General features: G+C 42.1%; 1 protein-coding gene across 1 annotated transcript in view; it reads right to left on the bottom strand.

Moving 5' to 3' along the window:
• Window positions 1-21,220, bottom strand: part of LOC310713516 (ras-related protein Rab-10-like) — a 35,900-nt gene extending 14,680 nt beyond the window's left edge. The window contains exons 1-3 of the mRNA XM_083517814.1: window positions 20,101-21,220; window positions 6,132-6,192; window positions 3,896-4,034 (exon numbers count right to left, since the gene is read on the bottom strand). Coding sequence (XP_083373940.1) covers window positions 3,896-4,034; window positions 6,132-6,192; window positions 20,101-20,242 — 342 coding nt within the window. The 5' untranslated portion in view covers window positions 20,243-21,220. The remainder of the gene's footprint in view (window positions 1-3,895; window positions 4,035-6,131; window positions 6,193-20,100) is intronic.
• Window positions 21,221-26,298: the final 5,078 nt, after the last annotated feature.

The following is a 26,298-nucleotide window of genomic DNA, read 5'->3' as shown; positions in this document are numbered from 1 at the left end:
ACTTCTGAGAATACCTTTGTGTGTCATAAAATGGCCGCCTCCTTCATCTTTATAAATTAATATTTGACTTCAAAGCCACTTTATACCATGAGCATGCTGAACGATGTTCTAAAACTGATTACAAGTTTGCAAAATACAAGTTTGCTTTACAAATTTCTCATATGAGGGTGCAAGATTGATATAGTCCTTTCTCTCTCACAGGTGCTCAATTAAAAAATATGAGCACCTGTGAGAGAGAAAGGGCTATATCAATCTTGCACCCTCATATGAGAAATTTGTAAAGCAAACTTGTATTTTGAAGCAATTTTCCTGTAATAAACATGCTGATTGTCTTGAAACTTGCTGCGATCAGCATTATAAGCTCAGAGTATTAAGCTGTCCTTCATTTGAAAGGTAAGAATGATTTAAATATTAAAGTCCCAGTATATCTTGACCTGTCTTGAAAAGTAATGTTTCCCCACAACAGAATCTGCAAGCCTTGCACATTATTAGCATAATTGGCATACAAACATTTACATTATTCTTTAATATCGCACTTGCTGGTTAACTCTGACAGATCTACAAAGATGTTGGTTGTGACACAGAGGCATCGACAACTATTGGATTAATGATATTCAAAATAAAATATATAAAGCATTAGGATGGTTCCAGACTGCCCAGGGTGGCTGGGGCAACCCAGTCAGATGGATGAGGTATTATTATTATTATTATTATTATTATTATTATTATTATTATTATTATTATTATTATTTTACCATGGGTGGCTAACATCTTGTTCTTGGACTCCAACTCACATCAGACCCAGTCAACATGACTATTGGTCAGGGATAATTGGAATGCAACAATGGTTGAAGGGCCGCCATTTAGCTAAACTAAAAGATGCAGAAATTCTCTGCACACTATTAGTACTTGCAGTGCAAGCTGATCACCTATTCAAAACAAGGCCAACATATTCAAAACAAGGTCAAATCCCATTCAGTCAGCTTTATGATACTTAGGGGGAAAGTTCCCAACAGGAACTTTTTAAACCAAGCCTTGCAGCCATGTGCAAGGTGGTGGAGATTTTCAGGAGGGGTCACTGCTGGGGAGGGCAGAAATAACTCTTACCGCCCCACATGCTATAGTTGCATGCTAAGCATTAAGTGTAATGTTTAGCTTGACCCTGATGCATTATGCAAAAATTGCAACCTTTAAAGTCCTTAACAGATTAGGTCCAGGCTACCTGGGAGTTCCCTTCTGTGAAGTACAGTCGTACCTTCAAAGTTAAACGGAATTCGTTCCGGAAGTCCATTCGCCTTCCAAAATGTTCAAAAACCAAAGCGTGGCTTCCTGCAGCCAATCGGAAGCTGCAGAAGCCCCGTCAGACATTTGCCTTCCAAAAGAATGTTTGAAAACCGGAACACTCACTTCCAGGTTTTGATCGTTCGGGAGCCGATTTGTTTGGGAGCCAAGGCGTTCGAGATCCAAGGTACGACTGTACATCAAAATTATTAAAAGGGGGCTGGTTCCCAATGCCTCCTTGCCTGATTGGCAGGGCGTTCTCACTAATAACACCCCCACAATAGAACTAATGACACCCCCATGATAGAACTCCTGAACCAGCAAAGCTTGTCCTGCTATCTCTCTTAAGTTTTAAAAGAGATATGAAGACTCTTTTTTTAGCAAACAAAAGCAAAGCAGTGGCTGATTTTTTAATATCACACTTTAACCTGAGAATTGGCTCTTCCTATGAACAATTCATAGTTGTTATCGTTATCTAGGCGTGTAGCAGCATCAGTGTGTATGGCGCTTTATCAAGTACATCAGAATAGGTCCCCACCCGAAATAGCTTACAACCTAAAGTATGATCATCTTTTAAGATAGTTTGCTTGTCTGTGTTCTAAACATGTTTTTCTCCTTTTCTATTATATTTTTAAAGAAATTTATTCATAAGTTAGAAGCTGCCTTAAGGGCTCTGTGGAATCATATGTAAGGTGGGACAAAAATTACTGACTCACAGGCAACTGAAGGAGTTGCTTAGGATTTGGCCGGACACTTCTTGTTTTACTCAGCAATGAACCCCTCCAAATATCCTATGTGATGAAGTCGTGGTTTAAGATCTTACAAAAAATCTCAAAAAACCCCTATCCACACAGCACATCAGCACCAATACAACACAGGAACAGCACACAACAGGACATGTAGAAATCACACAACTAACAGCATAATCCTATCCGTTACATGCATGAGATAAGACTACACATAAATATTTTGGGAAGAATTCAACATGGCACTAAGCAGATCAGTCCATTGGTGCAACCATTTCTGCTTGCCTGATGGAGCAATCTGCCCTCTCCTTCCATGCCATACTGTTCAGTGAGTTCTCCTGACCCCAGTCCCACAGCCAAACTGGGGTGGCACAGAGGGAGGAGACGCCAAGGGAGCCCCATTGTGCTAGAAGAAATCCTTGCATGGGCTTTTGCTGGTGGGGCTCATTAGCTGAATTCACTGCCACAGGATGCGTGATGGCAGCTTGTTGGAAGCAAGATACTGGAGCATATGGGTATAGAATAGTCCATCCTCTATTCCCATTTACTGTTAAGAAAATAAAACTTTACCCCATAAAGGTAAAACACTGTTAAGTTGTACCCTGTGTAAGGCATAGGATGACAGTGAGAATTAATAGTCTCCAGCAAGACTTTCAGACTTAGAATTCCCTTGAGTGGGTAGGATGTTTTAATCTTGCCTTTTAAGCACAGGATTGTCTTTTAGATTTTTATTTGTTTTCCGTTTTATGCCGGTAAGAATGTAAATGTTTGTTTGTTTACATATTGTAAATTGCTTTGAGTTACCATGGCAAAAAGTAGCCAATAAATGTAATAATAATAATTAATAATTATAATAATCCTACAATTTGATATAGAGAGGCATGAGAATACTGAATATTGCAGAATAGAAATGGAAGTCTAACTGTTTAAGACTTACTATATATTTTTGTTGATTTGCTGGTCTTTTACTATATGCCAAAGCCAATATTCTTATAATTAATTTACAGTGGTACCTCGGGTTACATATGCTTCAGGTTACATGCACTTCAGGTTATACTCCGCTAACCCAGAAATAGTGCTTCACGTTAAGAACTTTGCTTCAGGATGAGAACAGAAATCATGCTCCAGTGGCGTGGCGGCAGCAGGAGGCCCCATTAGCTAAAGTGGTGTTTCAGGTTAAGAACAGTTTCAGGTTAAGTACGGACCTCCGGAACGAATTAAGTACTCAACCCGAGGTACCACTGTATTTTTGTTCCTTGCTCTCCAGGAATTAATCTTTGCATATTGCCTGTGAACATGGGCTTTCTCCTTCCAGAACGACAGATTCAGGATTGTATACAATTTTTTAACAAATACTAAATCTGTAGTTCACCCATGACTTCACCCATGTGCTCAAACCCATCCCAATCAATGTTAACGTGTTTGTGGGACATATGCATGCCCTTTGTCACCACCTCTACCACCCCATGTTCAAAAGCAAAAACTGAAATTTGGGGCAACATTGGGAAAAAGTTGGGTAACAACATGATGACGTGTCCAGGATTTTAACACACTGGCAGATGAAATGAGCAAGATGTCTAAGTGAGTAAATGCACAGGTGGAATGCAGGAGTTGTGAACCAAGAGAAGAGAGAGCAAGACTGTGGTCCAGACAAATCATGCGGATACTTACCTCTCTTTACCATGATGCAACACTTTACACAAGAAAACAGGAAGAGAGAAACAGTGATAGATCATGGGATATACAGTGGATTCCCCATCTAAATAGCAGCAGCATAAAAAAGGCACTCTGTTCTGGGTGCATAGCTTCTATGAACCTGTCAAAGATCATTGTATATTGAGAGCAAAGGCAGAATGTTATAAACGTACCTCATTTATATCTTTCATCCAGTGTGAAATTCCTTGAAAGCTTTCTGTACTTGTGATATCATAGACAAGAACGAATCCATGTGCTCCACGGAAGAAACTAGTAGTAAATGTATGGAATCGCTCCTGACCAGCAGTGTCCCTGTAATACATTGTAAGGAATCATCTGGTACTGCTTACATTGTAAGATTGTGAGCAAAAAGTCCCAAATCATTAATTGCAGCTTTCTGTAAACAGAAAAAAACAGAAGCTGTGCATACAAATAAAAACCCAGTTGGCATACCAGTTGAGTACTTCTGCAGTAAAGATTCACTCCAGATCAGATTTTATTCAAAATACTATGGATGCAAATAACCCTGGCTTTAAATCTCAGTGTTGTACTTGTGAAGGAATGGAACAGCTGGACTGAGTGAACAATGCACCCAAAATATACATATGATTAGGCACAAAATGGCTGCACTACCTGATGATAGTGTTGTGTTTTACCATCATCATCAGCTTAGGATGCTGCATGGAGCCAATTATAAGGGTGATCTTCAAATATCTAAAGGGCTCTCACATGGAAGATGGAGCAAGCTTGTTTTCTCCTGCTCCAGAAGGTAGGACTCGATCCAATGGATTCAAGTTACAAGAAAGGAGATTCCCACTAAACATCAGGAAGAACAGTTAAGAGCTGTTTGACAGTGGAACGGCCTCCCTCCAGGGGTGAGGGACTCTCCTTCCTTGAAGGTTTTTAAGCAGAGGTTGGGTGGCCATCTCTCATGGATGCTTTAGTTGAGATTCCTGCATTGCAGAGGGTTGGACTAGATGACCCTCAGGATCCCTCCCAACTCTACAATTCTATTATTCCTGTTTTCTACATTTTACAGTGGTCTCAAACAGGCTGTGGAGTTATGAGTTCTATAGCACCAAACACATTTCTGGAAAAAGTATACAGTTGTACCTTGGATCCTGAATGCCCTGCAACCTGGACGTTTTGGCTCCCCAAAACCCGGAAGTGACTGTTCTGGTTTGCGAACGTTCTTTTGGAAGCTGAACATTCGACAGAGCTTCCACAGCTTCTGATTGGCTGCAGGAGCTTCCTGCAGCCAATCAGAAGCCATGATTTGGTTATGGAAGTTGAACGGACTTCCAGAACGGATTCTGTTCAAATTCCAAGGTACGACTGTACAGTGGTACCTCAGGTTACATACGCTTCAGGTTACATATGCTTCAGGTTACAGACTCCGCTAACCCAGAAATAGTGCTTCAGGTTAAGAATTTTGCTTCAGAATGAGAACAGAAATCATGCTCCAGCGGCGTGGCGGCAGCAGGAGGTCCCATTAGCTAAAATGGTGCTTCAGGTTAAGAACAGTTTCAGGTTAAGAACAGACCTCTGGAACGAATTAAGTACTTAACCAGAGGTACCACTGTACTAGGATCAGATTGGTTGAGGTTTGCCCAGCTATGTGTGACTCAGTTACATTGGCAAAATCATACAGGAAACAAGATGTAACTGGTTTTCTTAGTTATACACAATGTTGCAAACAGGCAGTATTGCAAGACAAACCTTTTACACCACTTGCTTTGCTTATAACCACATTAGCACAAACTACTCTGTCTGCCAGTTGCTGCTAGGTGGATTTGTAAAATTGGGATGTCAGGAATCTCTCAGAATTCACAAAGGGTGTGCATTCAAAAGCTGCCCAATTTCACAGCTTGCACCTCCCTCCCTCTCTCACACACAGAGTGTTAGTAGATTGACAACAGCAAAAACATAGTTTGGTCTTTTATTATATTGGATTCTATGAGCAGAGTAGTTAGCAAACCTTTACAACATGAATCCAAGCAGCTGTATGGCCATGATCCATTCACACACATTTCTTCCTATAGCAGGGATGGTAAACTTGTTGTGTCTCATATGTTCAAATCCCATCATCCTCAGCCAGCATAGCCAATGAACAGGGAAGATGGGAGTTATAGTAAAACAACGGAAAGGCCCCCAAGTTTTGTTCCCATTGAATGGGTTTGAAAGTAATAAAATATAAACTCTGTTTTTGTTACTGAACCCAAAGAAGACAACTACTTGTACTGAAAAAAATATGAATACACATCTTAGAATACCAAGAGCAGATTACTAATTTTGATATACTAATTATTCTAAAGTTTTGAATTTATCAGTTATTTATTATGTACACCACTTAGAGATTTTTTTCTGAATGAATGATCTGTACATTTTTCTAAATAAGCAAAAACTCACCATATCTGTAGTTTCATTGCTGTATCATTTACTGAAATGGTTTTTACCTCGAAATCAATGCCTAAAAGAAACAAGGGGGGAACTATTATTGTATCTATAAATATGAAAGGAGAACAAATCAAAGGAATAATAGAAGTGTCAAAGGGTGTAAAAAAAAATCCATCATCTATATATCAGTTCGGACCTCACCAAAGTACTCAGTAAAAGGGAAATCCCCATAGCTGTGCTTCCTTATTAGTTTAGAAAGAACTCTTCCCTTTCCCTATATGGAAGAGACTTTGCAACCATTTGAAGCAAACTGCTGCAGAATTTAAAAGATTGTTCTGTATTCTTTCTTTTTTTAAAGTATTATTTAGTTCAAGCCTAAGGGTTGATGAAATCTCACTAAAGCTTCAGTGTAAAAGAAGTGTAAAAAACCTAATTTATTGGATTTATTTCGTAAAATGAAAATCTAGAAGCATCATTACTTTAGCCAAATTCACTTATATGCCCACATCTATAAACAACATTTAAGAGAGGGAAATTTCTCTTTTCACATAGAGCTTGCAATACAATTTTATGTCTGTATACCTTCTGTACAATAACTGGAAAGGCACTGGAAAGGGGCATGATATGTAGTTGAGCACAGGAAGGTCACTTTCAAAACACTGAGCTGGAAATGCTTAAAAATAATAACTCAGCTGGGGATTTCCAGTCCTACATGAAAACATTTTATATTTGACATAAATTTTAATAATAAATTGACATGAGCATTTTATTTATAAAAAGAGAACTAGAGAGTGCTGAATCAGATGAAAATTTAATCTAAATTAAAATAAGGCATATTGACTTCTTAAATCAACTTTACATTTATTGACCTAAAAGGTCAATGAATGTTAGTGAAAAACAGAAGTCAATAATTATTGCATGCATGAGTTATTCATAGCTTTATATAAAATTCCAAACAAATTTCACAAATGGACATGGCTGTGGGGAGGGGGATGAGAAATGCAGGGCCAAAGCCCACCGCATTGCTGATAAAATTAAGCCATAGTATTATATGACTATGATAACAAAAGTAGGCTTGATTACTAGCCAGACAAATGCTATCTGATCATATTGTTTTTGCCTGCATTTTCATCCTAGCTTCTTCAAAGTATCACAAGCATGGGACACAAAAATCCAAACCCAATTCTAATAAATCTTTTCAGGATTTTATAATCATTCATTGTATCATGAACACACTGTTGATGCAATTGGTTCTCAGCTAAAGTGGGTACTGAGCACACTAAAGGTTTCTGTGGAAGTCAGAATTTTCAGGTTGTGCTATCTGTTCGGTATAAGTGCGCCTACAACAAATCTGTATTACAGATTGAAGAAAGGGAGGAAAAAACAACTTTCTTGAGTAACACTGGAACTTCCTCAAATAAGACAGACAGAGGTCAAAAGCTGAAGAAGAGAATGCAGAAGTCTCTTGCTTGATCCCACTGGTTGATATGTTCTGGTAGCACAAAAGAAATGAAGTGCTGGAGGGTGTCAGAACATCTCTGTCTGCAGAGAGCTTACAAATCTTAGGTGACAGACCACTGAATGGGCTTGGCTGCAGGTTGTCAGGCTCCATGAACGAGGTGGATGGGTAAGCTGGCTGTCAATCTACTTGAGCCAGAATCAGGTGACTGTTCCAAAGCAGCCAGGAGTCAAGGTGCTAAGCAGGAGCTGAGAGGGCCAAAGGCAAGTGAATATAGTTGAGGCAGGGATCAAATCCAATGGAACAATTGTGGAAAGAGAGCAGAAACCAAGGCAATGTCCTCAGTGAGACGTACTGAGGAGCAAGCCTTGAGGCAAGGGTTTCCTTGATCCGAGTGGGCACTGATTTGCCCTTGAAATCAGCTGAGCACTCAGTCACCTGGTACTGAAGCCCAGATGGCACTCTCAATGTGCTGAGATCCACCAACCAGGCTTTCAGTAGAAACAGAGTTCTGGTGATGCATGAAGTCCTGGAATCTGGGAGCCCTAATTGGAGAGACACACATCCTTCTCTTTGTGTTTTACACAAAGACTAGGCAGCTGAGGGCTAATGGACACTGAAGAAGACCTTGGGATTTTAACTCTAAAATCAGTAAGCAACATGCACATAGCAATACAGTGGTACCTCGGGTTAAGGACTTAATTCGTTCTGGAGGTCCATTCTTATCCTGAAACTATTCGTAACCTGAGGTACCACTTTAGCTAAAGGAGCCTCCCACTCTCACCGCACCTCCACCGCGTGATTTATGTTCTCATCCTGAAGCAAAGTTCTTAACCCGAGGTACTATTTCTGGGTTAGCAGTCTGTAACCTGAAGCGTCCGTAACCTGAAGCATCTGTAACCCAAGGTACCACTGTACAATGTGTAGTTTTGCAATTTCTCAGTGGTGAGCTATTGGCTACCCTGATAGGTACCGATTGTTTAGCAAACCCATGTCAGTCTTAAGAAAGGACTCATTTGGATACAAAAAAGAAAGAGAAAAGATGAAATCATCTGACAATGTAGAAAAACAAAACCAGTTAAACATTTTGCAGCCATGCAAATGGAAAGAATATTCCCTTTAGTCCTTAATTAAGACATATGAAGCAGAAAACAAGTTAAAGTAAAGCTACTTTGAATCCTATGATGAAGTGAAATGAACGATATTTATTTGAACATTTTTATATTTTAGCAAGAGGTAAAAAAAAGAAAAGAGTCTTACTTTTACTTTGACAGTCAAGTCATAAGGAGTTTTCTTTAGGATCTGTTCCCACCACTTTAAAAGTTAAGTTTTGCTTCCGAAGCACTCTGAGATCTCTGTGAGTAACTTGTACACAAAATCTGAAAGCACTACAATGAAATCCACTGCAAGGAAATATGTCGTGGAACTATTTCAAAACTTATTTGGTTAGGCATCTCCATGTTCACTTGGACATGCAAATCTTTTCCCCCCCATAAACTTTTCCCCTGGTGTTCAATGAGGTGCCATTGTTTAAACAAAAACAGTTATTCTTTATAGTCTGCTATTCTCAATGTGATGAGTCTGCCTTATGATCCGTATAAGTTTAATTAGAAAACTATAGCTGCTTATAATTCACAAAAACTGCATAATTGAAGAGGAAGAAGGGCAACCATCCCTGAGAGTTTAAGTGCTGAATAAAGTGCTTTCAATGAAAATTTACTGTGAATGCATTTTTTTTTATTTTTTAAGAAAAGCAAATCTTGAACAACTAAATGCTACTATCCACAGTTGCAACCCTCCCAATATCGCCAGCAAACTACCAACTTGCAACTATAATTCTGGGGTTGTGAGCAGGACCTGCAATGTCCAAACTATGAGGGGGGGAAAGCATTGTAAGTACTGAGAAATGACATTTTACCATAATGTATCTTCTGTATCTTCATCACTCTGTAGTCCTTTGCACCAGGGCAAAAGAGAGGGGATTCTTATTTCACCCAGATCAACGACTTCCCAACTACACACGGTGGGTGGGAGGGGGACATGGGAATAGGAACTGGGAGTGGAAAGAACTGGAAATATGTCCTCTTTAGAGAACTGATCTGCCTTCTTCCAAAGATACACCTTTTGAGTTGGAGCTGAGCTCTTGTTATGAATATTGGTTGTATTCACAAAGGTTGCACAATTGCAACATGCCCCATTTGTCTGCAAGATACTGTAAGATTTATGCCTAGAGGAGATCAGAGTTTACCAACCAGGTGCACAGAATTCCTCTTTAGTCTTGAAATTCTCCTAGTATAGATATATTTTGACTCTCGCCTGTTCATCTGGGGGAGGTAGCAATCGCATTCGGCAACTGGCAGTGGCAACTGGCAGCCACTATAGCTATACCCAGTATTTCCCAGCAAGCAAAATGTAATAGCCAGCTAAGGCTATAAGAAGTTGTGGCCATTACTTCTATCCATATGGAGATAGGGAATTAAATGCACTAGCCATAGACTCAACAATGCTTCCTCAATAAAGGAATCACAGCTTGGGTTCCAACCATTTTCAAAAAACGCTGTCACTCTCCCCTTCCTGGTAGAAAGGGGGGTGAAAAGTCAGCAAGTGCATTATACTTTTAAAATCACAGATAGCATCACATGGGACGACCCTGCACTAACACTGATCCTGACACCATGCTGATGTGAGCACAGCAATCACATCAGCAAGTGTTCCAGTCTATAGTGTAGATTCTGCAGTTTGGTTGTGCATTGCTATGTAACTGACATACAACAGATGTACGTGATGCAGATTGCTTTTACATTGGCTACACGGCAATGCACAAGCAATCTGCAGATTTTCACCCGCGCACACCCAGTCTTAGCTGTGCCTTAGCTGGAAAACAATTTGCAAAAGAGGATTTTAAAGCTAGTCACATAATAGGGCTTTTAAACATCAAGCCTAGCTGAAAAGCCTTGCTCAGTCCAAGGCATGCACAAAGCTGCTGTATCTAAAACCTTAAAGAATTAGCTCTGGATGATATTGCCAATATGATTACTTTAGAGTACGAAATATTCTGATTTTTATCTACTATAACATTGAAATGCTTTCTTGGTTATAACCGTTCCAGTCCTGTTTAATGAAAATGCTGCTTGTTTGTGCCCCTTCATTTCAAATCCAAATGAACTCATTTTATTATATTTATTATACAGTTTCTTAGAAACAATCTCTTGGCCACGCTCCAGCAAAACCAGGAAAAAGGGTAGGACTGGGCAAATGAGAAGAATGGAGCCATGCAAAGCAGAGGGGTGGAATCGACCCAGTAGTCTAGGACAGTGTTTCCCAAACTTTTTTGGGCAACGGCACACCTGTTTACTGAAAAAAAATCTCGCGGCACACCACCATTAAAGCCCCGCCCCGTGACGTCAGCGCGCAGCATCACGCCGGGAGGGACGCACAAAAGTGAAAGTTTTTTCCCTCCCCCTTGCCGGGGAACCTCCAAGCTTTGGGGGTGGGAGGAGGCAGCAGAGCGAGGGACTGAGGGACGGCGGCAACTGAGGCGGCGGCGGCTGTTGTGGTGGTGGCGGGCGGAGGAGGGGGCGGCGGCGGGGCTTGAGGAGCCGTCGCCGGGAGTTGCTGCTGCTGTTGTTGCTGCTGCTGCCCGGACATGCCGGCCTCCTCCTCCTCCGCTGTCTCGCGCTCCTCCCTTTTGCACGCGCTGCCCCACCGCTCAGCACCACCACCGCGGAGCCGCCCCCGGCTCGCCGCGGATCCTCGCCGCCGCCGCCTCTCACCGCCCGACTCGCCCGCCTCCCTCCCACGGCACACCAGCCAATGTCTCACGGCACAGTAGTGTGCCGCGGAACACCGGTTGGGAAACACTGGTCTAGGATAGCCTTCCCCTGCCACAACTGTGCTGGCTGGGGCTGATGGGAGCTGTATTCCGAAATATCTAGAGGGCACCAGGTTGGGGAAGGCTCCTGTAGGATTACTTCCACCTCTTGCTCAGTTCCAGGTCTATCCTTCCCCTGGCTTGTTATTCTAGTAGCCATGCTGACAGAAGGTGATAGTTTCCACCACTCAGAATGACCTAGGTGGGACTGAGCCTCCATTCCCTGGTTGGACTGCATGGGTGGATATATTTTTCTTTCTCTGTAAGAATCCAGCAGAGCAGCTTCCAACACAGCATGTCAAGAGCAGCAGGGCATCTATGGTGCTTCACAAGTAAAAGCAGCCTAAGCAGAGAAAGAAAGAAGAATCAACAGGTGCTCAGCTATCACGGACCTTTAGGACTGGCACTGCCTCCCTTTGGGGGTGGCACTGCCCTTGCAGTGGTCCTGTGATTTACAGATGCTCCTCCACTTACCCATCCAAATTGGCATTTCACTAGTATTAATGTGGAGCAAAACTATGTTATTGGTACTCATCTTGGTAATGTGAAATTTGCTATAGATAAACATGACAGATATTTGGTTTTACAAGAATTCCTTCAGTAGTACCTTCTGCCTTTTTTTGCTGTAGATTTAAAACAAAGATAAGAAACCTCTGGCCTTCAGGATGTTGTTGGACTACAACTCCCATCATCCATAATCATTGGCCATGCTGGCTGATGGGAGTTGTAGTCCAACACCCAGAGGGCCACAGGTTCTCCACTCCTGATTTAAAAGGTACTTTTCATCATCCTGCTTCATTTGCTGCTTTCCCTTTTTATATTGTTTACTTGTGTGACTAGTGTAACATGTGAACCAAAATCCATGGATTTCAGCCACAGAAACATTAATGCTCTCTGAAACTTCAGATTTCCCCCATGAGATGACTAGAGTTGCTGTGGCCCAAACTATATTTTGCTCATATAAAGAAATGCAAAGTAATGTGTCGCAGCAGGAGGGAGAAACTCCCTGGATTCTTCAGCTTGACTCATCTCTGCCTCTTGGCCTCCCTTCTCTCTTGCTTTAGCTTTTGACTCCAATTCTGTACTTTTCTGTGCCGTAGAGTCTCCCTGCTCACTGAACCCTGTTACCTCTTCAGCTTCCGACATATCCTCCTCCCAGTCTGCTCCCTCTTCTCCCTCTGACCACTCTGTGTCACCCCACGACCAACCCCTGGGCTCTGAGCCTTCTTCCCTTGGGGGTTCCCCAGCTGGTCTCTCCCACCATTCCTCCGTGTCTAGCTAGCCCATGACATATCAAGTCTTCTTGAAAATATCTCATGACCAGATATAATTTAGTTTTGTTCCTAAAGATGGAATTCTCATTTAATCACCTTTTAGGACACCCATAGCATCACTTTGCTGCAGGAGTGTGGTTTTATAGTTCTAGAAATCATGTTCTGCACTTCAAACTGAAAATTGGGTTGAAGACCTTTTAGACCTGTACATTAAAGAATGAATCATGTATTACAGGAAGGATAAATTTGAGAAATGTAATGCAATCTGGCAACCTTTTCTAGAATTGTTCTCTAATTGATTGTTCATCTTCTGCTGAAGTCTCACAGTACTCAACATATATTCCCTCTCTTTCCCCCAATTTATTATTTTCCCATTACATTAAAACGGTCTTTCTCAAAACCAACAGTTTCTGAGGAACATTGATTGGGCAAAGATATCAGGAAGGCCCATAAATCAGGAGATTAAAAAAAAAAACCTGCCACCTTCAATTGCAGTATCTTCAATTGCAACATTGATGTTTCTGTTACTCTCCTATTAATAATCCTAAAATTAACAGAATGTTGATATGGTGTGGTAAATCAGGATCTCTGCACATGGAGGGAGAACTAGATACTGCTTCTTGGTATCTATAAGGAACCCCTAATATCTAATCTGGTCCCCTAGGAAAATGGCACAAACGGAATGTGAATTCAAATAAGAAGATATACAAATCAACCCAGCTGGTCAATTTACATCATGATTCTACATGCCAGATTGCACTGTGCTCATAGCGAAAGGATTGTTTAAACAGCAAAGTTTGCATACAAACCGCCATTTTGTCTACTGCTGCAAACCTTCCTAATACGGGTCAACCAGTGGCATGTAGAATTTGTGATCTGTACTTGAGACAAATGCTTCAGATGACAGCTCGGCTGATAGAGGATGAGGCTCTTAATCTCAGGGTCGTGTGTTTGAGCCCCACATTGGGCAAAATATTCCAGCATTGCCGGGTGTTGGACTAAATGACCCTTGCGGTCCCTTCCAACTCTACAATTCTATGATCCAATCATCTGGATAGTGGTGAAAAACCACCCGGCTGAAAAACACAGACACAAAGTTGCCTGTGCGAAACAACCAGTCATTTTCTCTGACTCAGCCGAGTTGTAGTTCCTCCCATTCTGAACCCAACACGTATTCATGCATGAGAAGACTATCTCAGTCCACGCAGCAAAAAACCCATTTCATTCTCCATTATGAATTAGAACACCATTTGCTTCTGCGTTTCTTCACTGTGGTTACACAGAGTTGTTTAATAGCATTACAGTGGCACAGTCTGGTTTCAATACATGTCCTGTTCTTTCTCCCATCACAGAACTGACTGCCAATTCTTTCTGATTACCCTTTTTCACAGAGGATGGGCCTATTCGTTCTTCCCTTGCTCCCAGAGGAAGAGGACACTTTCCTTCTCAGAATCAATGGTCTGATGGCAGCTGCTTTAAACTGTAAACTTCCAGATGGGGTTGACTATAAAGAGCAGAGCTTCGTTAGCATATTTACACTAGATTGACGGAATCTAGCCTTAACTCATCTACCTCTCATAAAGATTCTGACATTTTTATTCAGTTTGAGAAATCAAATGGAAATCAGTGGGACTCCAGGATGCCCAAAGTACTACTCAGAATACAAGAGGATTTTTCGGTATAATTTTAATGTAAGTACCCGGTACCTGTTGCATTTACATATTCATATGCCACTTAAAAAAAAGAGGGGAATGAGAGTGATTCCCAATATGAAAAACACATTTACTTTTTAAAAAAGTCATGCCCACAACCCAGGACAGAATCAGTTGAACTTAATTTAGTTAAATCAATAATCTTAAGTATTACCAAACCTGTTGGATTCTAAGTAGCCCTTAGCTAAAACCTGCAGGGGGTTGGACTAGATGACCCTTGTGGATCTCTTCCAACTCTACAATACTACACTTATCTGAGTCTATTAAAATATCCATTATGGCTGTAACAGTAAATACTTAGCCATGCTCAGTTGTAACCATGCTTAAAAGCATTTGTTCACATACATACATTGTTACTCTTTGTTTTCCCTTTCTCAGTTGTTGCTATCAAAATTTAGACAGTAAGGTCCTTGGGGGAAGGGACTCTGCTTATGGAAATCTGCAAAATGCCATTACACTGATGGCAGTGAATTATTATTAATAAATAAGATGTATAAACAGTATATTAAGAAGATCACACCAGAAGGAAGGGAAACACTCCTTGTGATTTGAAGGCCCCAGACTGCTGAGAGAAAACAAAACATGAATAGCAAGGGCAGCAATGGACATTGGCATGAGGAACGTGTTTTCCCAGCACACTGTGTATTACATGTTGTTGCCCACAACATTTCTAAAAGGAACATAAATAAATGTTTCTACCATTAGAAGTAGAACAACAGGGTGCAACATGCAATGAGTAATATTGCTTCCCTCCTTTCAGAGAGATTTCTTCACCAACCCAACGGGATTGGCTGTCTGAGGTCATCCTCACAGAAAGGCCTAAGGAAAGATGATAAGCCCTGGGAATCTTCCACTGTAACCAGTCCTTTAAAAAATAATTCAAGTAGCTGAGCACACACACACACTTTTTTTTGTATGTGCCAGTCACAACAATAATTTCCCAAATTAATCACAGACACACAATGGAAGCATTTCAGTCCTTGGTTTAATCTGATCTTGATTCTCCTGGGCAACGAAATGTCCACAGACATCAAAGCTAGACATGAGAGTTGAAAGGATTAATTGCTCAGATGTCTATAGAATTAAGTCCTCTTTGGGCACTATAGTTGTAAGAAGCAATACAGTACAGCTGGGGCTGCACAAGAGATCAGCACTGTCAATGTGTAAGGAGCTTCCACTGAAAACACAAAGGTTCCCTCTGCAGATGTTCACTAATCATGCAAGAAGCCAGGAAAAACATAGACTCTTATGCAGAGTCAGACCATTGGTTCATTTAGCTTAGTATTTTTTCTACAGGTATGGCATCTTCCAGATGTTGTTGGTCTTCCATCAGCCCCAGCCAGCTTGACTAACACTCAAGACTGATGGGAGCGGCAGCCCAGCAGCATTTGAAGGGCACCCTGTTGACTACCCTTGGTCTACCTATGCTAACTGGCAGAGGGTCTCCAGGATTTCAGACAGGAGTCTTTCCTAGCTCTACCTAGATATGCCAGGAATTGAACCAGAGACCTTCTGCTTCAAATGAAGATGTTCTACCAACCAGCTGCACTCCTTATGGGATGAACATTAAGGCTAAGCATTGCAACCTCAGTATATCTTAGAGAAATAAAACCTGAGGTTAGCTAGTTTTCTTTGTGGATTTTAAAATAATTCATTCAGTGCCCTTGATCCCCACAGGTTACAGAGCACCCATGATCAGTGGCTCCTTCCACCTATTCATGTAGAGAATGATAATAACCTCGGGCTATCCACAGGGTGGCCAAACTATACACAGAAGAAACAATGTAGGTGCAAATATCCCTGCACCACGACACACCGTTATTTGCAAGTACACCTTTCCACAACTCTGCTTTTGGACTAACATGCCAATAAGCAAGCACAAAAAGTCCTCATGCAGTAGTGCATGCAGTAGCCAAATGTTATTTATGTAAAGTACACAACATCACTATTTCACAACACTTGAATTAGTGATGGCGTGTACTTTACATAAATAACATTTGACATGACCATAGGGCATCACTGCATGAGGACTTTTTGTGCTTGCTTGTTGGCATTTTCATCCAAAAGCAATTTCACATGTACTATACACCTGAATGGAATGTGGGTGGCGCTGTGGGTTAAACCACAGAGCCTAGGGCTTGCCGCTAAGAAGGTCGGCGGTTCGAATCCCCACGATGGGGTGAGCTCCCGTTGCTTGGTCCCTGCTCCTGCCAACCTAGCAGTTCGAAAGCACAAAGTGCAAGTAGATAAACAGGTACCGCTCCAGTGGGAAGGTAAACGGCGTTTCCATGTGCTGCTCTGGTTCGCCAGAAGCGGCTTAGTCATGCTGGCCACATGACCCGGAAGCTCTATGCCGGCTCCCTCAGCCAATAAAGCGAGATGAGTGCCGCAACCCCAGAGTCGTCCGTGACTGGACCTTATGGTCAGGGGTCCCTTTACCTTATACACTTGAATATTCAGGGAGCTTGCAACCACATGTTCATGTGGAATACATGTATATAGCAGATTCCAGTGTGACAGTGTATACCTCGTGTATTTATATTGTACACTTTTAATCCATGAAGTGTGTCCTCTGTTGCTATACAATACATAATGTGGATTATTAGTGCACAAAAGTAGTGGAATGTAATGCTAAACTACTTACATTCTAACTTCCCACAATGTTTAAAACACACACAGGCACACTTCCACTGAGTCTAGTTTCCAGGTGCAATCTGCAAAGTAGTTACACTTCTCTAAATGGCCCTGACTATTAAAACTGAAACAGGAAACACAGGAAAGCAAAGTTAAATAGGGGAAATACTTGATTGCTTCACAGTATGATTCTGCATGCATTTACTTGGAAGTAACTGCCAGTGTGTTGAATGAAGCCTGTTACACATGCTTACAGTAGCTATGTGTATGGGGGTTGTGCTCATGGGAATAGCCAGGATCTTTGTTAGGGGGGCAGGCTTTTGTTGGGGGGTGGCAGAACCTCAGTTAGTGATGTGTTTTTCTTGATGGGGGAGGGGCAGCTGCCCCCCCCTGGCTACACTCATGGTTGTGTCAAGGGCTTCACTGAAAAGGTGGGTGTTGAGGAGGGTCTGTGGGTGCCAGACCCAAACTTGAGAAGCCACTGTAAATGCTAATAGCCCTGATGCTATTCCATCTGAACTGATCAAAGCCAAGCCAGAGTGGTGGGCTCCGATACTAGCAGAACTATTCACTATGATAAATAGATCTGGTACCATACCTAACTCATGGCAGCAATCTATAATTATCCCAATCTTTAAAAAGGGTAGCATAAAGCTGCCATCCAATTATCGGCCAATAAGTCTACTGTCAAACATCTGGAAATTGTATGCTAAACATCTGTTAAATAAACTACCGGTAACTACTTGGCTTGATGGGAATAACATCATAGGTCCAGAGCAGGCAGGGGTTCAGGCCAGGGAAATCTACAGTACTTTACGCAACTGTTTGGTGTTATCTCATTTAGCCACCAAGTACACACGGCTTCATAAAGAATGTCTTTATGTGGCCTTCCTTGATATGAAGGCTGCTTTTGACACTGTCGACAGGGGGCTGGTATGGTCCAAATTGGAGACGATGGGCCTAGAACCTAGATTACTTTACTTGATCAAAAAGCTTCACATAAAGAACACCTGTCGCATAAGAACAACACCAGGGAATGTAATGACAGAGCCTGTCATTATAAACAGAGGAGTAAAGCAGGGCTGTGTACTCGCTCCCTCTCTTTTTAACCTTTTTCTTAACAACCTTGCTTCTTTACTAAAACAGGTGGATGCCCACAGCCCCAACTCAATGCATCAAGCATTCCTATCCTTCTATACGCAGATGATGTGATTTTGCTTTCACGGACAAGAATTGGCCTAAAATGTTTGTTAAATTCCTGTATTGACTATCTGTCCAGAATGAAATTGTGCATGAACTTTAATAAAAGCGAAATAATGCTTTTTAGGAATTCACGCAAATGTTATAGCTGGGTATTTGGTGGAAAACCCATCCAGCAGGTATTCTTATTCAACTACCTGGGAATCACATTCCATCAAAGGCTTCTATGGTCCTTGCACTGTGCAATAGCGGTGAATGCCAGTAAGATGTCTACGCAGGCCATAATGCGTTTCTTTATAACAATAGGAAATTCGCATATCCCCTCTGCCCTCAAGGTCTTCAACGCCAAAATTATAGCTCAATTGCTCTACGGAATTCCAGTCTGGCTGCCAGGGTTTACCCAGCTAGTAGAACAAGTGCAGGCAGCTTTCCTTTTTAAGATTTTTGCTGTCCCACGTTGTGTACCCTATGCAGCCTTGTGTCTAGAGGGAGGTCAACACAAGGTAGAGACCGTAGCCTGGGCAAGATTTCTTACATGCTGGTTAAACATCTGCCTCACAACAGATGAAGATCCTCTCCTTAGTGAAGTTTTGCTAGATCCCTTTCTTTCACCAGGGCTACAACAGTTTAACATAAAGGTAAAGCAACTTGGACTGTCAGTCAGATTTTTGCGATCGTTGTCCCCACCACCTGCCAAGGCTATAATAAAAACCAGGTTGTGGGACACTGAACGCCAGGAACTGACAGCCGCAGCAGAGAAAACATGTTCCCCTCTTAACTTTCAGCTTTCTTGGGCACATGAAATTAACTTCCATTATCTTGAATTTTTGCTTAATCCTCAGGAAAGAAGGGCATTTTCACTGGCCAGGTTTAATTCAAATCCTTCAAACCTCCAATGGGGAAGGTTCTCGAGAATGGTGGAAGGAGAAAGAATTTGCCCATGTGAAGACCATCAGGTGGAAGCTCTTAAACATATGGTTCTTAAATGTAAACTATATGTTGATCTCCGCCAGCAGTTCCTAGATCAACTCTACATCCCCAAATGGAAACCAGAGTTAGAGGTCATACAATTTCTATTATTGGGGAATAATCAGGAGCTCAGCAAGTTAGTGGCTAAATATCTTTACAGTGGTACCTCGGGTTAAGTACTTAATTCATTCCAGAGGTCCGTTCTTAACCTGAAACTGTTCTTAACCTGAAGCACCACTTAATGTAATGGGGCCTCCCGCCGCCGGAGCACGATTTCTGTTCTCATCCTGAAGCAAAGTTCTTAACTCGAGGTACTATTTCTGGGTTAGTGGAGTCTGTAACCTGAAGCGTATGTAACCCGAGGTACCACTGTATTTGGTTTTTTGTCGTCGAAACACATTGCAAATGTCTGATCGCCCTGAAGACCTAGAGATGTAATGTTAGACTGCTTTGCCTCTTTCATCTGACAAATGTTTTGTGTCACTGGGAAGGCGGTAATTCTGTATTGATTTGCTATGGATGTCTGTATGTGATGCCAATAAAAGGTTTGAGAATTGAATTAATAGCTGCGAAGTTTTACCACGCAGTGTTTTCAAGCTTCACAGAGATCTTCAGGCAGACTTGGAAGTTTCTGACAGAACTCTGTGTGAGTTGGAAGACTGCACGCTACATTATAGATGAAACTACAACGCGCCGACTGCGTGTGCGCGCGCGCCTTATTATAAAAGGGAATAAACTGCTTTTCGAACCCACAGGCACCGGGTGGGGAGCAGCCAGAACGGGTACGTGGAGCAGATAAGAAAGGAAAGCGGAGGAGGCGGGCAAGTGAATGGCAGCTGCAGGCGGAAGAGCGATTACTCACCGACGGTGGTGATATAGGAAGGGGGCGGAGACGGCTTGGTTGGGCAGGGCTCGGTGTATCGCCTCAGGATCGAGCTTTTCCCCACGTAGGAGTCCCCGGCCATTACTATCTTGGCCTGCAGTACTTTCTCCGGCTGAGCCATGGCCCACGAAGCAGAGAGCAGAGCGGCTGCAGCTGCTCCCGGCGCAGGACTGAACCGAAAGTTGCCCGTCGGGCGTCGCTCCTTCCACCTCCAGACACGCGGCCAAAGGCGGGCCCGCCCTTCCTCCGCCGCCTTCCTCTCCGAAGCGTCGCCAAGCCTCGGCTTACGCGAGAGATTGGAGCTGGATTTCCCCCCAACAACAGCGGGCCGACTTCTGTTTTGCTGCTTAACTATATGCCCCCAGAGCAGGGCTCCCTGTGCCTTTGAACAGTGGTGTCTCAGGCAGAAATTCAACTGGTCAAGCTGTCCTCCCTCCCTCTCTCTCTCTCCCTCCCTCCCTCCCTCCGGGCTGCCTACCACGCAGCTGCTATAAGCACAGAGGGAGAATTGACATGACGGCGGATGTGACAACCCGTTCTCGACTAGTTGGGGGTGATGGTGGTTGTAGACTAGTCCATCCACAAGTCCTTGCGCCACAGCCCAGACTCCCAGGCATGTGGTCCAATACTGAAGTGGCCTTATATGTTACCACTGCTCAGTGGAAAAACACTGAAGTCCCGCTTTCCTAGATCATAGAATCATGAGAGTTGGAAGGGACCCTGCAGATCCCTGCAGTCCAACCTATAATGCAGGAATAAGCAGCTGCTGTCCCATACGGGGATCAAACCTGTAGCCTTGGTGTTATCAACACCACACACTAACCAACTAAGCTCCCCAAGCTCCCCTGGTTATTATCTGTCTTATTAGATCATATCTAAAAGATAACGTAACAGGGGAAATGCTGGAATTGGAAGCCACGATTAGTGTGGAAATTGATTAAATCATAGGTACTCCTAGAGAATTTTTTAATTTTTCAGTTCATTGTTCCTTTCATAAGGTGGATGATGGCTAGGACTTGGAAAAGTTGAAATGAATCACCCTAATGGTTTTGAAGTTAATGTCTAATTCTGTGAGTTGTTTTACTGGCAATAAAACATAACGCAACATGTTCACTTGATAAAAGTTATGTGTCCTTATTTGGGGTTTGACAATTAATGGTAGGCAACTGAATGGCTACAGCTTCAGGTTTTTGGTTTTTTTAAATTAATGTATTGAAAACTAAAGTAGCTTAATTTCCACTCTCATTCCTAAAAAGGTTATTGGCTTTAGTTGTCCTCCTTTCACTGAGTTCTAAACTGAGTTCTGTTGTCAGTTTGGGAATCCTGTATTCTTTGTAGTGGCATAGGGGATACAGCATTCTAAACGTACATCTCCTAATTTATGAAATATTATGCACTGTGTGAGTCTCTTCAGTGGCGTAGCGTGGGGGGTGCAGGGGGGGCCGGCCGCACCAGGCGCAACATCTGGGGTTAGGGCAAATCCACGGGTTAGGGGGCGCAAATCCACGGGTTAGGGGGCGCAAATTACTTGCCTTGCCCCGGGTGCTGACAACCCATGCTACGCCACTGAGTCTCTTTCTTTCCCACCCCTCAAAAATACTCTACTTGATTTTGTACCCTTCCCTCCTGAATCTCCAGTCACTTTCCTTTTCTCTTAAATTTCTGCCTGAAAAAACCTCTTTAAGCTATTTCCAGTTTTTTATTGTTCTGATCAGTGATGTCAACTACCTGTTGACTAAATATGCTGCAATAGCGAGCAAAGGTTTTTAGGCATTGCATTCTTGTATAGATGTGTGTGTGTGTGTGTGTGTGTGTGTGTGTGTAGATAAAGAGATCGAAAAAAGAAATAGTTCCTACAAAACTATTACTGTTTCTAGCATATGTATGCTTTACAGAAAAGTGGAGGTAGGGACAGGGGGGAAATTAATAAAAAGAAAAAAAGTCTCCACTGCTTTAGATATGGACAGAATATAACTCAAAAGCATGCTGACTTGTGCAGGGGTGGCATTCAAAGGAAACTGAACATTTTGATTTGACCCTCTTTTCTTGGAATCTGTCTTCAGAATGGAGGATTAGTAGCAAGTTATTTGACAGTTGCATTCTACAATTCTGTGATTCTATGAAACTGAATAGGAAGGCACCACCTTCACATATGTAAGATAGGAAATATTGGACAGAAGGAAGGGTCAATAGCCTCCTTCATACATTAATAATTTGAAGGGGGCTCCATGCAGTGGTCAAACTGCAAATTTGCCCAGTTCTACGGACAACATCCTTGCCTTGCATATGGATGCCTGCAGTGAAGAAGCCGACACACTCGCACAGACTTCTGTGGTAGCTGGAAGCCTGTGTGATTAGATTTCCAGCAGTTGTGGAAGCCTACATGTATAGAGTTCTATGTGTGTAAGTTTGCCTATTGCAGACCCACCACCCATTTAACTATGTGGAGCCCCTTCATATAAGCTATGTGTGAAGGGGATCATATATTTTTAACCTCTCCAATTTTTCCAGCGTATTCCATTTTGTGGCTTGTGCATGCACAGTGGGATGTAAAAGTAGCCACTTGGCTGCTTCCAATGTTCTTCTGCATTCTTTTAAAAATGCAAGTACTGTACAAAAATGTGACAATGGAAATATCTCTCATTCTTTTGGAAAATCAAATGACTTATCTAAAGGGCCAATATATTGATTTAGTGGCTGATTGTAGTCTATCCAACTGAAATGTTCTTGAAGTTGGTCCTCGCCATAAAAATTTCAGACAGAACTGCAGGCATTGGCTTTGCCCATCTCTCCTAATCTTTTATGCACCTACCGTTTCCAGAATCACCTCTATGAAGAAGAATATTCCTAGCTTGTAATGCATGCTTACCTAATGGAATCATGCTTCCAAGAACCCACAAATCTTAAATGAATTCTAAAGTGTGTGCCCTTGTGAATAGCAATATACACCTAAAATATTTGTGAGCAATAAGATCATGTTCTGAATGGTTAATTTTCCTACTAGGGATGTTAGCTCCAATCTGCCTGTTATGAATTACCATACATAAGAAAAAGAAATCTGTAATTCTACTCCTCCGTGTCTTTATTTTGGAGTCTGAAGGGATGCCTGAGAACTGCTTGGATTTCAAAGTGGCTTCTTGCCATATTAAGGACTTGATTTTAAAATATTTTCCAATAAATCACCAGGAAAGATTATGGCCTATGTGAGGGAGCTCTGCAGGATATTCATAATGATTTCATCCCTTCCCTTCCAAAATTATTAGCAGATACTGTGATGGATTAGTAAATACCAGGGTTTGCAAAAGGCAGAAAGCAACAAATGCCCTTGCAAACCAGGAGAAATCTGCTTTGGAGTAGTGGTGGAGAATAGTAAGAACTATAGTTGTTATAATGCAGTTAATGGGTGACAGTATGCTAATAAGTCAGATTAACTAAGCAGGTGATTCATGCAGTAATCCTTCTTGAAAGAAAGTGCCCATTTTGAGATGCTAAATGAGAACATAAATGCAGTCAGGCATAGAATCCTTGAAAGATAGAAAGTGTGCAGACCTGCTTCTTAATGTAATGGGTGAAATTAATTTTTTTGGGGTGAAAGGGGCTCATTTTTCATATCCTGCAATCACTTTAAAGGAGTAAGGGTCGAAATCCTAAGAGATACAAGTATATTTCTGGCAAATGTAAATGAATGTAGAGACATAACATAGCAGAATTATATTACTAAAATTGCTGTGTTGGTCACCTGAGACAGGCCCACATGGACAAGGATGTATGGACAGTGAGAGCAAATTCACAAGGTCAGCACACTAATGTGTCATGACACATGGTTTGGAAAGCTCTGCACTACGCCAACTTAAATGTTTGTTCTGCCAGTGCAAGGGGATCTGCTCAACCTATCCCTGTGCAGCCTGTGTAACTTGGGGTTAGCATTATACCCGCCAGAGAGTGTTCTTTAATTGCAATTAGAGCTGAGTTGAAAAAATCCCCCTGACTTCTGAGTCCCATGTTCGGGATGCAAACCTGGACTCCCTCTCTTGTCAGTACGGTAGTTTGAAGGGGGCCCTATGAAGCTGTGCAAAGCTCTCCCACTCTGCTGGGGAATGAAGTACAGTGGTACCTTGGTGAAATATACTCGGAGTCGAGAGTGGATTTCATGCTCTTTATTCAGCTCATAGTGGTGAGGAGGAATGGAAGTTCCCCCACAATATCTGCTTTATATATATTATTTACACACAGGGCTGCACGTGATTGGCTAATTCCGGGATTCTCCTGTAGGCCAATCAGGTTGTGGATTCACTTCCACCTGGAGCTGGATTGGGTGGCTCCTGCGGACCAATCATACTGCTGCATTGTTCTAGGACCAATCAGACTGCTGCATTCTGAATCCCATTGTTCTAGGACCAATCAGACTGCTGCATTTTGGATCCCATTGTTCTAGGACCAATCAGATGGCTGCATCTTGGATCCTATTCAACTCTGTACATAACACTTGGTTTAAGAACAGCCCTGTTTACGAACTATTCGGTTTACGAACTCCGCAAAACAGGAAGTAGTGTCCCGGTTTGCGAAATTTACCTTGGTCTAAGAATGGAAGCCAAACGGTGGAAGGACATAGGTGAAAGGCATAGGCAAACTCGGCCCTCCATATGTTTTGGGACTACAATTCCCATAATCCCTGACCACTGGTCCTGTTAGCTAGGGATGATGGGATTTGTAGTCCCAAAACATCTGGAGGGCTGAGTTTGCCTATGCCCGGTATAGGCAGTCAGAATGGCCTCCAAGGAAGGATAGAAGTCTAAGTTGGCCACTTCTGACTCTCTCAAACCACACTCATCAGTTCCCCCCTTGCACTGGTATTGTTTCCCTGGTGTGGGATTCTACAGATACCTGCTAGCTCCAGTACAATAGCATTGCTACACCACTGTAAATATACCCCACTGGAACAATTTCAAACAGACACCAGTAGAAAATAGGATTGCATTGTTAGATAAGTGAAATGAACTCTATTTATACAAGTTGCAATCCTGGAAAACTTATAAAAAGCAAACCATAAATTAATATTGGAGGCCACTTGGGCCTTTAGTATATAATTAAATCTATCTAATGAGAAATAAATAAGACAAACAGAGAGTAATGGAACTGAAGGGGAGGAAACTCCTCTACTTGAGGTTTGATTATGTTGTGTGATCACTCTTACATTTTATCATAACAGATAAGGATACTACTGCAAATTTTGCAGTTCAGCGTAATATCTATAACTGGTTTTGATGTCTTACTCAGCTTTGTACCAGTTTGATTTTTAGAAAGAGTGTACATTATTTCCATGAAAACAAATATGAGGATGAGGAAGCATTTTCCCCTGTGTGCAATTCCTACTAAAGAATTTACATTCTTCTAATTTATTGGTTTACTGCATCACTTAGTGCACTCTGGAGATGTGCAGAATGTCCCCGCTGTTAGGAATATGCAGACGAAATTTACCCTTTTTGCACTGAGTCACTCACTGTCTCCTTGAAGTCATCATACTCTTTCCTTTCACAACCCCACCCCCCTCTGTCTGTTGGCAGAGAGAATCACAGCAATAAGGATGAAATCCTTCACCAAACAATGCAGTAGCAATCTGGACTATCAGTAAGAACCAACCAGAGGGGGATGGGATGAGAACAATGGTAAGGGTATTGGTCATACACTATTCAAAGGGCTGGGTGGTTTATGGACAAACATGCTACAATTTTTTTTTAGAGTGGGCATAGATCATGGCAAACACCTCATTACTAGGATAAGTGAAGATAAGCACTCAATTACAATTTCCAGGATCTGGAGGTGTGAGATGATCTAATTAATATATGCAGACACAATTCAATTAGGTCTACCATGATGCAGGAAGTCTCGTTGATGGATTCTAAGATTACATCTTAAACTTTTTAGCCAAGAAGAGATTTAGGCATAGACAATTCAGGTGCAGAATCAGTATGGTATCTAGTTTCCTGTGCTTCTCAAGAGTATTTCAGGAGATGGTTGTTGCTGCTGTTGTTTGGTAATTCAGAAACCAGAATCAAGAATTTGGGTTTGAGTCAGAATTTTCCAGGCAGGCAGCTGCTCCTTTCTGAATCTGGAAATGCCCGTGTTTTCTCACCACCAGCCCCACTAGGAGTGTACACAACCAATGGGAGATGAGAA

Source organism: Podarcis liolepis (genome assembly GCF_965112155.1).
Source record: "Podarcis liolepis genome assembly, chromosome: 8".
NCBI lineage: Eukaryota > Metazoa > Chordata > Lepidosauria > Squamata > Lacertidae > Podarcis > Podarcis liolepis.
The sequence above is the reverse complement of the archived record's forward strand: the minus strand, read 5'-3'. Positions and strand labels throughout refer to the sequence as shown.